The 13,240-nt window shown below is 38.9% G+C and overlaps 1 protein-coding gene across 3 annotated transcripts in view; it reads right to left on the reverse strand.

The window, feature by feature from the left end:
- The window catches only part of plekhg6 (pleckstrin homology domain containing, family G (with RhoGef domain) member 6), a 44,769-nt gene that overhangs the window by 3,617 nt on the left and 27,912 nt on the right, over positions 1-13,240 (reverse strand). For all 3 annotated transcript variants that reach the window (XM_057833860.1, XM_057833861.1, XM_057833859.1), the window contains 7 exons: positions 12,986-13,135; positions 9,731-9,865; positions 9,522-9,641; positions 9,300-9,432; positions 9,107-9,222; positions 4,892-5,881; positions 2,111-2,193 (listed from right to left, as the gene is read on the reverse strand). In XM_057833860.1, the coding sequence (XP_057689843.1) occupies positions 2,111-2,193; positions 4,892-5,881; positions 9,107-9,222; positions 9,300-9,432; positions 9,522-9,641; positions 9,731-9,865; positions 12,986-13,135 (1,727 nt within the window). The remainder of the gene's footprint in view (positions 1-2,110; positions 2,194-4,891; positions 5,882-9,106; positions 9,223-9,299; positions 9,433-9,521; positions 9,642-9,730; positions 9,866-12,985; positions 13,136-13,240) is intronic.

Below are 13,240 nucleotides of genomic sequence, written 5' to 3' on the forward strand. Positions count from 1 at the left end.
AGAATGCGCTTTTTTCGGGCCGTTTGCCTTCTGGCTTTGACATTTAATACAGTGGTAGATGAGGAAAGACAACTGTTTACTGTGTCTAAAAATGATTATAGCGGACAGCCAGAAGCCAAATATATTAAGACGCTACTTAAAGACATTAGACCCCAATCTCATTGATAAGCTGCTTGGTTGTTTTTCAGCGAAAACATGCCGAACAATCGTCCCGCTTTGTCAGTGTTATATCAGTAAACCAGAGAGCACTGTTAGCATGCTCAGTGCAAAATAACCCCACACCATTGCAAACTGGAGGTGATATTGTGAGCAGCAAAAATAAAAACTGTCCTTCTGTCCAAAGACACTTTTTTTTTTCCTTTCTTCAATTCAGTTTTGTTTTTTCGGTCAAATTTTTTGGCATATTGTCCTCATGAGTTAATCTTTCTAATCAATTTGAATTTGTTATTATTTACTGATTTTATTTTTCAGTATCAAATTGTAAAAAATGTACCTTGAGTGTATTTTTACAGTTTGGATGTGACTTTTTTTTTTTTTTTTTTTTAATTCAGGCAAAATGATGCGCATTAAGTCTTTTCTGTTACAAACAAAACAATGTTAATAAAGTTATACTTTACAAGTTGATCTCTGTTATTTTCTCTAATAGAAAAAAAAAGGATACAATGTGAGGCAGAGGCGTACTTATAATAGTAATATTATAGACAAATGATACTATTTACAGTGGCGGCAGAGTTTGGGGGGGGCGCAAAACATTTACGTCTTCCTTGGGGGGGCGTAACAGAAAATAATTGAGAAGCACTGTTTTAGACAGAGAGAGCCAAAACCCAACATATTTTAAAATGTGATTCCACATGAGCCATACAGTGTGTGTGTATGTATGTATGTATGTAAACACACACTGTATATTCTACATGCTTACAATACATACATACATACATACAAGCCAGCTTGTCCGAGTCCGTTTTGTAAGCACTGTTTCTTTCGTAAACGCATTTGAATGCATTACACGGGAGGCACAGGGTGGTCACGCTCTGCTTTTACGAGCAGTCGCCGAGTTGCGATTTAAATAAATCTTGGGAAAACGACAAAGAAAGTCTAACATCGTTATTTTGGTTGTTACAATCGTTGCGCAGTTGTGCACTCACCGCAAGGAAAATAACAAATAGAAACACGGTGTGGTGCCGCGTACAATTCCTTGAATAGGAAACCACAATCGAGGACGACCAGGGGGACGCGTGCGTAAAAGTGGCCGAGACGTCGTCAGTCTCGCGCTCCTGGAAGTGGAAACAATTTGACAGTCCAAAAAGTCACAAAAGTGAAGCGCCTGTGTCTTTTGGGGAACTACGCAGTGTATTTTATATACTCTAGTTCGCTCGGCATCAAGTCGGGAGGGGCCGACCCCGCTGCTGGCCGAGTGGTGACTTAACGCACAGGGCGATCTCCCCTATCTCCGCGCTACCCGACCTGAAGCATATCATTGCGATGCATATTTGAAGTGTCAAAGATTAATATACGTACAAATGCGCCATCAGCTCATCATAGCTGGTTCATGTCAAGCGAGCGGGCAGGTTCCACATTTAAGATCACGGGTTGGCAGAGAGCCATATGTGCTAATCAAAAGAGCCATATATGTCTCACGAGGCATAGGTTCCCGACCCCTGCCTTTACCCCTTCAGACCAGCATTTTTTCTGCTGGGCAAAAAAAAAAAAACTGGGCTGATATTTACTCGACTCAAACACCAGAACAAAGTGCAGTTTTTTGGTTGTAGACATTTCATGCTTTTATTGGTTATTTTTTATGTTAATGTAAGAAATCAGCACTTTACGGTGTCCTTTTTCAAGTTGCAGTTGGTCAGCCATTTTTAAAGAACCAAAAATAGCAAAGCCAATCCTCATGATTTGATTTTGATGGGTAAGGTTCCATCCAATCATCTCTCAGAAGTGACAATAGCAACTTAATTCAGTGTATTTATTGGTTTAGAGACACAAACGCGTAATTTCCTTTGCAGCAGGCTTAGGTCTGAAGGGGTTAAGCAACAAACTTAATACCAAAACAAAACACAGACCTAGATAATATTGCAGTTTTGTATGTTAGAGACGTATTTCTCACCTGTCCAGCTTGTCGCTGTCGTTGTCTACTGGCTGCTCCCTCCATCCTTCACTCACCTTTAGTGCCTCTAAAGAGGGCCAAAACTGCCAAAATTAAAAACAAAAAAAAGTAAAAGTAGGGGTGTATAAAATACTAAAATAAGAATTAAAACTCAACATTTAAAATATTCTATTAAAAAAATTCGATCAGAAATGTGAAAATTTGAAAATATTGTAATTGTTTGGCGAATCTCTTGATGCCAGAATCGTGTGAATGATATGAAAAAGCATTGGCAATGATTTGAAGCTGAAATATTAAATGAGCAATTGGAATTTGGTGAAAATTGTTATTGTGTAAAATGGTGAAATTTTGGTAAAAAATGAACTGAAAATCTGTGAAATTGTTCAAATCACGTGAATTTCATGAAAATGGAATGGGAATGTTTTGAAGCGGAAATATTTAATGTGCCATAGGAAATGAATGGGACTTTTTATGTAAAATATATATATATATATATACTATATATATACAATTTTAGAAGAACAGTGATTTAAAAAAAAAAAAAAAAAAAAAAAATGAATAAAGCCCATGAGCCATGAATTCTTGGAATATATTGTGAAGTTGTGAAAGCGTGGAAGGAGTGGCGAACCGAAAAAGGAGAATAAGATTAAGAAGAAGAATCAAGGAAGGAATTTTATCCTTCATAGCTACAATCAATAAGATGGTAGCTGTTCATTAAATGCATAGCTACCATCATAAATATGGAAATATTATATAAAACAATTTAAGGGAAGAAAGGCACAGCTATAAATTTAAAAAATGAGAAATACAAAAATAAATGCAAAAATGCATAAATTGAATTACGGTAAACATCAATCAATATATAAAAGTGCTTTGCCCTCGTAGTGATTCATTTCATTGTCAGCGTGAACATGCATATATTCAAATGAGGGGGCGGTCATGTGTATGCCTTGAGTTGAACTATTCACCTATCGCTGCACATGCATGTCGATCGACCAATAGGTGAATAGTTCAACACACTTGCGCACCCCCCCCCCCCCTCCATCATTTGAATAAGATTTTCTTCTGCATGTTCAAGAGTGTTGTTTTTGGAAGCCCTATTAATTTTCATCTTAGTCTTTTGGACGATAATACTTATTAGTCTTAGTCATATTTTAGTAATATCAAAATGTGTTCGTCTTCGTCTAGTTTTTTTGTTAACGAAAACTCGACTAATTTCGTCTAGTTTTAGTCGATGTTAACTAAAAATGTTTTCGTCTGTAATTTTTTTTTTTAAAATTACTCCAAAAATAAAATAAATAAGTACGTTTCAAACTATTTTGAAGGAACATTGACAGATAAGAACATATTGTAGCGTCTACAAGGACAAGGACAACTTGGTGATAATACACACTCAGCAGGAAAACATTACATTATTTTCAATTAATTTTACCCATCTGGCCGCCACAAACTGTATGTTAACAAAATTTGTTCGAGAGTTTAAGAGCGTCCGCCATTAGCATTAGTCTAAAGCAGTGGTTCTTAACTTGGGATCGGTGAGTAAGCCTCAGGGGTTCGGTGAAGGTTAAGAAATGCAACGACCTATTTTGTATGCTGACTAAATCTAGGTAAAGTGGTGTTTTAGATCAGGTTTTGGACTGTTTTGCCCTCAATCTATAGGCTTTATTCCATTTCTTTCAAATGATAGCCCTCTATATAATAGGAGGCGAAATCGGTTTGCTCAGTGGAAGGTTGACTGGCACTTGGTATGACGAAGTATAACAGACCTACAGACAGCGTGAACTGCGTAGATAATTGAACTAAAAAAATAATAATAATTTTATCATTTCACGTCATGAAAATAGCATGTGATGCAAGGATGCGACAAAAAAAATGAGAATGTAGACATGAAAACAAAAAAAGGAACAATGGGAAATGAAATGAGTTCAATTTCATTTACCAATGTCCAAATCAACAGCAAAAGGCAAAACTATTTGTAGAAAATTTTAAAGCTGGAAGAAATTTGAACAGGAATTCTCTTAGATGTAAGCTTGCTAGGTTTTGAATTTGTAAAAAATAGCTTTATGATTAAATTCCGAAGGGTTCAGTGAATGCACCTGTGGGGTTCAGTACCTTTAGCAAGGTTAAGAACCACTGGACTAATGCTAACGCAAATGCTATGCTAATGCTACGTGTCACATTTAGTGTGTGATGATCACTCAGGACAGACCTGTAAAGGATAAAGCAACTTTGCATATTCTCTCTGGAAAATATAAGAAAACAAATCTTACCATGTGTGCCAGCGTGGAGAGTGGAGAGGACATTGCATGGTGAGACGGAGTGGGTGGGGAATACACCACGTCATATGAGTGACACAACCAGACACTGCTACGATGCAGGCTAACTACACATAAAATGTCACATGTTGTGAACATGTGAAATTAAAATGATTGCACATTTTTGTCTCATCCGAAAAACACTTGCATTCGTCTAGTTTTTTTTTGTCACCCAAAACATGTTTTTCGCACATTATCGTCTCGTCGTCGTCATGAAAGAAAATTGCGCGTTGACGAAATATTTTCGTTCAGTCATCGTTGACAAAAACAACACTGAGTTCAAGCTGACAATGAAAAAAAAAAAAAAAAGCAAAGTGCTTTTACAGACTGATTTTGGTTCATATTTATATTTTTGTTTTTATTCTAATTTTTCAAATGCAATTTCTTATTTTGTATTTAGTAATTTTTACTTCTATTTAATTTATTGATTTATCTTTTATCTTGGCAGCTTTGGTCCTTTATATACCTCCTCTATCTCATCTCTGTCTCCGTCGCTCGTAGACGGAGAAGAGGATGTCAGCAGAGGAGCAGGAAGTTGCAGATGTGAGAGTTGCCCGCTTTCGTTGCTCGTATCTCGATCTCGCGCTCTTCCTTTTGCTCTTTGCAAAAGATTCTCGACTGTGGCGGGGGATGCAGATCCTCCAGAAGAGTTGTCCTGATAGTGAAATCGTTGTTCCTCATTTAGATTGGAAACACTCCTCTGGGTTTTCAGTCTGGGTTTTTTAGTCTCAGAGTTAAGAACCGTCAACTCTGGTTCGGAATAGACCTCAGTGTCTGACGAGGCTCTGGGATCGTTATTCCAAAAGGTCCCCTTGGTGGGCTTCAGGGCGCTCAGTGTAAGCACGATGTTAGAGTTCTTGGTATTCAGGCTGCACTCAGAGTCAGAGTTGGACGATGAGGTGTTTGATTGCGACCATCTTGAATTGGGCACCATTTGAACTGAAGGGCTCTGATGGGCCCTTCTTAAAATTGGAGACTTTGGCAAGACTTTGGTCTCAGGTTGTAACGCTGTGCCTATAAGGTTTGTAGGACTCTGGTTTCTCACCTTGGGTGGTTGTGTCAGTTCTACTGTTGGGTAGTCGACATCCGGATAGCCACCTGGTACCAGATTATACAGGCTGCTGGTGGTTCCTCGTAATGGATCCTCTTTCTTTACAGAAGCACCAGAGTGATCCGTATGGATCAGACCGTTTCCTAAAGACTGACTCAATTCCTCAGCTGGATTGATCCTAAATTCATGGTCTTTGGTGGCAAATCTCTGACTTGATCCTTCAATGTGATTGTTTTCAGTTGCATTAGGACCATTTGCCAACTGAGTGACTAAGCGTTCAAAGGCGGCATTGTCCACCAAAGTCTGTTTTTCAGAGATAAGAGCTTGTTTGATCGGATCCGTGTTACTTGTTCTTTCAGCCTCGGTGGATCTTTTGTTCGCCTCCCTCAAATTTCTCAGTGTTACCTGGGGAAGTAGATAAGATGGTCAGCAAGTAGTGAATAATTCATCTAAATGAAACAAAGTGACAAGTCTTGAGTTGAGAGCAATGGTTTTTAAATATTCTTCGGATCTTAAGTTGCACCTCAGTATATGTTGCGCCGGCCAAAAAAATGCACAAAGAGGGGAAAAAATGTTTTTTTCTTTGGCCAGAATGTTGTCAGAATTCGTGCTGATTGGGTGCGATCCCAATGAGACTTTGTTACCTCTGTATTGGAGTTCCTGAATGATGTGCCCTCAATCAGCTTTTGATTCTTTATTGTGTTTGGGAATTTTTACGTTCTAGACATCAAATGTTGAATAATCCACATGCAAAAATACTATACCATGCAGTCAGAGATGGGTAGTAACGCGTTATATGTACTCCGTTATATTTACTTGAGTAACTTTTTGAGAAAAATGTACTTCTAAGAGTAGTTTTACTAAGCCATACTTTTTACTTGAGTAGATTTGTGAAGAAAAAACACTACTTTCACTCTTCCACTTTGGGCTACACAAGTCGTTACATTTTTCCTCTTTATTCTACATTCTACATTTTAGATTTTTTTTTTTTTTTTTTGCCAGCGATGCCTAGAGTAGTGCTACTAATCTCACCAGCCTGTTCAATCACTTGGCGTCTTTAAAGCACCGTAAAAAATGAAGTATTTGACATAGAGCGCTGCCCTCAACATGACTCGAAAGCCTAGATTTAAACCTCTCACCCAGTTTTTATTTAGCACCGATTGATCACAGAAAACCAGAGATATGATCCTTTTCATTTCATAATAGTAACTGAAGGAACGGCAAGATTCACTGTTCCAACTAGGAACTATTTTCTCCACTAGAGGGCGGGGCACTCAAGCTCTTTGTACGAATAATGCTTGATTTCTGTCTTTCTTTTTTTCTCTCGCTTTGATTTTTTTTGTTTTGTTTTTTGTTAGTATTTCTTTGGTTTAATGTGATTATGTCATGAGTTATTGTACAGTATCATTATAACAACAGTTCATATAGGTAAGTTTGTGCTGGGAGAAAAAAATACTGTTGTTTAAAAAAAAAAAAAAAAAAAACAGTTACAACATTACTCATTATTTGAGTATTCTTTTCTCTGGATACTTTTTTTACTTGTACTTGAGTACATTTTTAGAATGACTACTTTTACTCTTACTTGAGTAATATTTTGAAGTAACGCTACTCTAACTTGAGTAAAATGTTTGGCTATTCTACCCACCTCTGCATGCAGTTCATGCATTTGCTTGTTCTTAGTACTTGTCCTGAGACCAATATAACCCCTTGGAATTAATGTGGTAAATTAAGATGAACGGCAACAGATAGTGATGGGGACTATAACTTGTGTTTCACCTATATATTTCTAATGATTAAGACCAATTGCTTAAAAATTTAAACTTCTTCTTCCCTGGTCAACGTGCATTCCCCCCAGCAAGTTGGACGAAAGACTCACAGAGAGACATGAAGCGATTCTGATTCTTCTGATTCAGACAGACAGATGCAAATGATTTTTGTACATAACAATAAAATTAAGAACAAGAGGCTAAACAGAAGTTTATTAACGTTATTCAGATAAATATAGCCGAAACAATACAAGATAACTTGATTATCAAACGCTCGAGCTCACTCCATACCACTACCATTAACTCATTGCCGGGCATTGACAACAATAGACGTCCAACACATTTAAACTGGAAGAACTGGCTTTGAAAAAAGATCATTCGATGCCAGCATCACCCAGTTAAAATGGATTGGCTGTCTAACGTTCTCAATGGCTACGTTTACATGGACAAAACTTCTTTATTCTAATCAGCGCGCAGATCAAAATTATGATGGGATGCTCTCTTTTCATGGACATTCAGACATGACACTTTTGGTCGGAAAAATCTATTTTGACACGCGCAGATTGACCAAATATACTGGAAATAATACTAGAAGAAGTCAGAGAGTCACTTCTGTGTCAAAAATACATTGCCAATACCAATTCGACTTAAAACATTGGCCTAAATTAGCGATTTTTTAAACGCTTTTCTACTGTCAGATCTTTCAACAATTCTAAGATCTTAGAATATCTCAAGCAACATATTTGTCTCGGATACTGACCAGTCTTCTGCTCGCTCTGCTTCTACTGGCTTCCAGTTATAACAGAAGCGCATATGCAGTGATAGTGATCCCTCGTTTTTTCGCAGTTAATGGGGGCCAGAACCCGCCACGATAAGTGAAAAACTGCGAAGTAGCCGCCCCCAAAAAATATTTTTTGTGTGTGTTCAATGTATTTATTCAAATTTATCATTGGAAAAAAATACATATGCCGTGTTTTTTCACCTTTTCCCCAGAATTAAAAAAAAAAAAGTAAAAAAATTTTTAAAAAGTATATTTTTATTTTAATAAATGGTTTTAAAGCACTTCAAATGTAATAATTATGATAAGTTTTAAACATGTTAATGTTCCACGGATTTTTAAACAACAATAAAGTAGAAAATGCTTGACTTTATTAAATGCTTCATTGAGTGAGTCCACTCAAATCTGCTTAAGCTGCTCACATACAAAAAATGAGTTGCCATGGCAACTGTTTAACAAGTTAAACGATGATTGACGCATGCGGTGCTTTGAAGTTTCGGCTTTCAAACGTCTCTGGCAAGATCAAACCTTAACATCTGCCAATCATAGTTAAGTTTAATAAGCAACTCCAGTGCACTGCCTGACCAAGAAAAGCGGCAGGAGCGAGAGTGAGACTTTACTTTATCGGATCGGGACAGCTCTATAAAATACTGCATTTATTTATGTATTTTTAAATTGAAAAAAAAATCTGCAATAAACTGTGGTCGCAAAGTTTGAAGTGCGAAGTAGCGAGGGATCACTGTACTCACGTCACAGACATGCGCTGTAAAGATGGTTTGATCTGAAATTTTGGAATGTTTCATGCCCTCCAATCTGATTATCAATCGATATACTGTAAATCATCCCTCTCGTACGGGATAGAATCTTAATTGAAACGGACTGGATTGAGTTAGAATATTCCGAATGGGGTGTGTACATGAAGCATTTTTATTCCAAACAGGCTTTTATTCTGAAAAGAAGTGTCATTGTAAACATAGCCAACGTCAGAGAGCTTTCATCTTTATGATCACGCCATCTGTGGTGCAGTGCAGTCCTAAGAGTTCTGAAGCATTTGTTCGAATACGCGAAACATGAACTTGAGTCTACCTGTGCTTGTTGAATGGTGGACACCCAAGTCGAGCAGCTTTCAGCGGTACTTGCTGTAAATGTGTAAACATTGACAGGACACAATAGTTCTCCCACCTCCACCAGAAGAAAAGAACCTGTAAGAAAAAAAGTCATGTCTTGTGAATCCACATTTCAAGCAAGTTTATATTGCCTTAAAATGGCTTGGACTCACAGTTATCCTTCAGTGCGATACAGTGCATTCTGTCAAGGGCTAAAGGAGGCCGGACCACCTTCAGTCTCTCATCTTTCTTCTGCACTTTGGTCACGAGCAACACATCGGAGAACAAGAGAATCACCACTTCCAGCTGAGTTAGGTGAAATGACATACTTTACTTCCGTACTGCATGAGCACTTTTTATTTTTCGAATGGAAAACGAACAAAACAAGGACGGACCTTGCTGTCTTTTCTACCGCGGATTTTCAGGTTTTCCTCTAGGAGCAGCTTGCGTACGATGCCACGGCTAACTCCTCTCATTGGACACGTCAGGTCGAACTGGCAGATCTCTCGAACGTACTGTACAGGAAGTGCGTTCACATTCGGATTACCCATAACGTTTACAACTACATCTATGCACTTACACCCAGGTTATCAATGTTATTTACCTTGTCAATTTCCTCGTTTATTCCCTCTATCTGGTATCCCTCCACCCGCTGGGCGGACATAGAGAGCGCCACGTCCTCGTCCTTCCGCCTCAAGTATTCGTTGATACGCTCCAGAAAACTGTTCACGCTTGATAACTAAGAGAGGAGAACAGATTTTTCCAGGGTTGACAGTAGCTAGAATTTCTTGCCGGAACTCCCTGACATAAAGGTTGGCCGGAGTCCTTTTTTTGGGGGGGGGTTACATCTCCTAAAACCACCGAAATGCTGTTATAAATTTAACACAATAAAGCAGATAATATTTCACACAAACAGTGGTTAACACGCCCGCCTCACAGTTCTGAGATCAAGGGTTCAATCCAGAGCTCCGGCCTTCCTGTGTGTAGTTTGCATGTTCTCCCAGTGCCTGCGTTGGTTCACTCCAGGTACACCGGTTCCCAGCAAATCCCAAAAACATGCACGGTAGGCTGATCGAACACTCTAAATTGTCCCTCGGTAGGAGTCTGTGCGCGAATGGTTGTTCATCTGCGTGTGCCCTGCCATTGGTTGGCAACCCATTCAGGGTGTACACAGCATACTGGCCATAGTTAGCTGGGATTGACTCCAGAGCCCCCATGACCCTCGTGAAGATAAGCGGTTCGGAAAATGAATGATTGAATGAAAGGCTTCACACATGCATAAATGACAATCTGATTTCCATTCAAAATTGTATTTTTTTCACTGATTTACAGTGGGACAAATAAGTATTGGGGTCAACCACTAATTGTGCAAGTTCTCCCACTTGAAAATATTAGAGAGGCCTGTAATTGTCAACATGGGAAAACCTCAACCATGAGAGACAGAATGTGGAAAAAAAAACAGAAAATCACATTATTTGATTTTTAAAGAATTTATTTGCAAATCATGGTGGAAAACAAGTATTTGGTCAATACCAAAAGTTCATCTCAATACTTTGTTATGTCCCCTTTGTTGGCAATAACGGAGGCCAAACATTTTCTGTAACTCTTCACAAGCTTTTCACACACTGTTGCTGGTTTTTTGGCCCATTCCTCCATGCAGATCTCCTCTAGAGCAGTGATGTTTTGGGGCTGTCGTTGGGCAACACGGACTTTCAACTCCCTCCACAGATTTTCCTTTCCACTCCCTCCACAGATTTTCTATGGGGTTGAGATCTGGAGACAGGCTAGGCCACTCCAGGACCTTGAAATGCTTCTTACGAAGCCACTCCTTTGTTGCCCTGGCTGTGTGTTTGGGATCATTGTCATGCTGAAAGACCCAGCCACGTCTCCTCTTCAATGCCCTTGCTGATGGAAGGAGATTTTCACTCAAAATCTCTCGATACATGGCCCCATTCATTTTTTCCTTTACACAGATCAGTCGTCCTGGTCCCTTTGCAGAAAAACAGCCCCAAAGCATGATATTTCCACCCCCATGCTTCACCGTGGGTATGGTGTTCTTCGGATGCAATTCAGTATTCTTTCTCCTCCAAACTCTTTTCTCCTCTTTTGGATCATCCAAATGCTCTCAAGCAAACCGCAGACGGGCCTGGACGTGTACTTTCTTCAGCAGCGGGACACATCTGGCAGTGCAGGATTTGAGTCCCTGGCGGCACATCGTGTTACTGATAGTAGCCTTGTTACTGTGGTCCCATCTCTCTGTAGGGCATTCACTAGGTCCCCCCGTGTGGTTCTGGGATTTTTGCTCACCGTTCTTGTTATCATTTTGACGCCATGGGGTGCGATCTTGCATGGAGCCCCAGATCGAGGGAGATTATCAGTGGTCTTGTATGTCTTCCATTTTCTAATAATTGCTCCCACAGTTGATTTCTTTACACCAAGCGTTTTACCTATTGCAGATTCAGTCTTCCCAGCCTGGTGCAGGTCTACAATTTTGTCTCTGGTGTCCTTCGACAGCTCTTTGGTCTTGGCCATAGTGGAGTTTGGAGTGTGACTGACAGGTGTCTTTCATACCGTTAATAAGTTAAAACAGATGCCATTAATACAGGTAACGAGTGGAGCCTCGTTAGACCTCGTGAGAAGAAGTTAGACCTCTTTGACAGCCAGAAATCTTGCTTTTTTGTAGGTGACCAAATACTTATTTTCCACTCTAATTTGGAAATAAATTCTTTAAAAATCAAACAATGTGTTTTTTTTTTTGTTTTTTTCGCATTGTCTCTCATGGTTGAGGTTTACCCATGTTTACAATTACAGGCCTCTCTAATCTTTTCAAGTAGGAGAACTTGCACAATTGGTGGTTGACTAAATACTTATTTGCCCCTCTGTACATACAAAGTTCCATCTAAAACTCAATCTTTTTTTTATTTTCCCTCATTTCCTCAAATCTAAATGCAAAACCTCAATTTGAACTGTTCAAGAACATAGGATGTCCATTAAATTGAAGATATGTATGGGTTTGTTTGTTTTTTGTTTTTGTTTTTTTAAATAATAAAGATATAAGTAACACACATTAACAAAAAATAAGTACAAATTACAAAGTACAAAGACTTATATTATGCACAGTGAAATGGAATATATTTTGAAGCTCACGCAAACCTTTTTTTATAAGGAAATAAATAAGTAGCCTTTAAAAATGAACAAAAATAGGTCCAAAGTGCACATTAACATGGAGGATGTTCTGAACCTCCCAAATAAAAGAAAATAAACCTCAACAACTGTTTCCTTTCTCTAAAAGATCTGATCAATTTTCCTTTGTATTGCCCTTTTAATTCAACAAACTTGTTTTTTCCCCTCTATTAGTTGTTCCAAAAAACATGCATTTGAACTAATCAGAGCTAACTATGCCTGCTGATCACATGTCAGCCAATTGAACAGACAGCAGAGTCAATTTATTTATTTATTTTTGCTGCCGGCATGCGCACAGCGACACGACTTATCAGATACAGAGAGACGCTGGGAAGAACTACATAGAATGAATAAATGAATAATAAATATCGGTGGAAACGGACTACGCGACACGAGCACTTTATGAGGCTTGTTGTTAACAGTTGTGTATATAAATCTGACATCAGTAGATTGTTCTCATTGGAGATGCGTGTGTGGTAGTGTTGCTGTTTTTTTTTTTTTTTTTTTTTTATAAACATGGGGTTTTAACAGTTGGCGTCACATTTTCTGGATAAAAGCACCGTTCCGCCCTCTTCAGGCCCCGAATCCTTTACCAGAAAGGTGTTCCGGACCGTTCCGGCCCACTTTCACCCCTGGATTTCTCACGTTTGAACAAGTCCATACTGCAATTTCTCACCATGCTTTGGAGGCTGCGTTGTGCATGAGGGTCAAGGGTGGTCTTGAGCAGCGCCTTGAGAAGAAGGGAGTACTTGGTGATTCTCTGGTGGGGTTTGGCCTGCATTTCACCCAAGCGCATCCGTGCGCCCTGCGGATGGGTCTCAAGCCACTACGTACAAGAAACACTAGCTATTATTTCTCTTATTGTGTTTCAACTGAGCACATCATCAAAACAAAAAGAGCATTGAAACGTTTTTTTTGTTGGTTTTTTTTG

Source organism: Corythoichthys intestinalis, chromosome 4 (assembly GCF_030265065.1).
Source record: "Corythoichthys intestinalis isolate RoL2023-P3 chromosome 4, ASM3026506v1, whole genome shotgun sequence".
In the NCBI taxonomy this organism is placed as follows: domain Eukaryota; kingdom Metazoa; phylum Chordata; class Actinopteri; order Syngnathiformes; family Syngnathidae; genus Corythoichthys; species Corythoichthys intestinalis.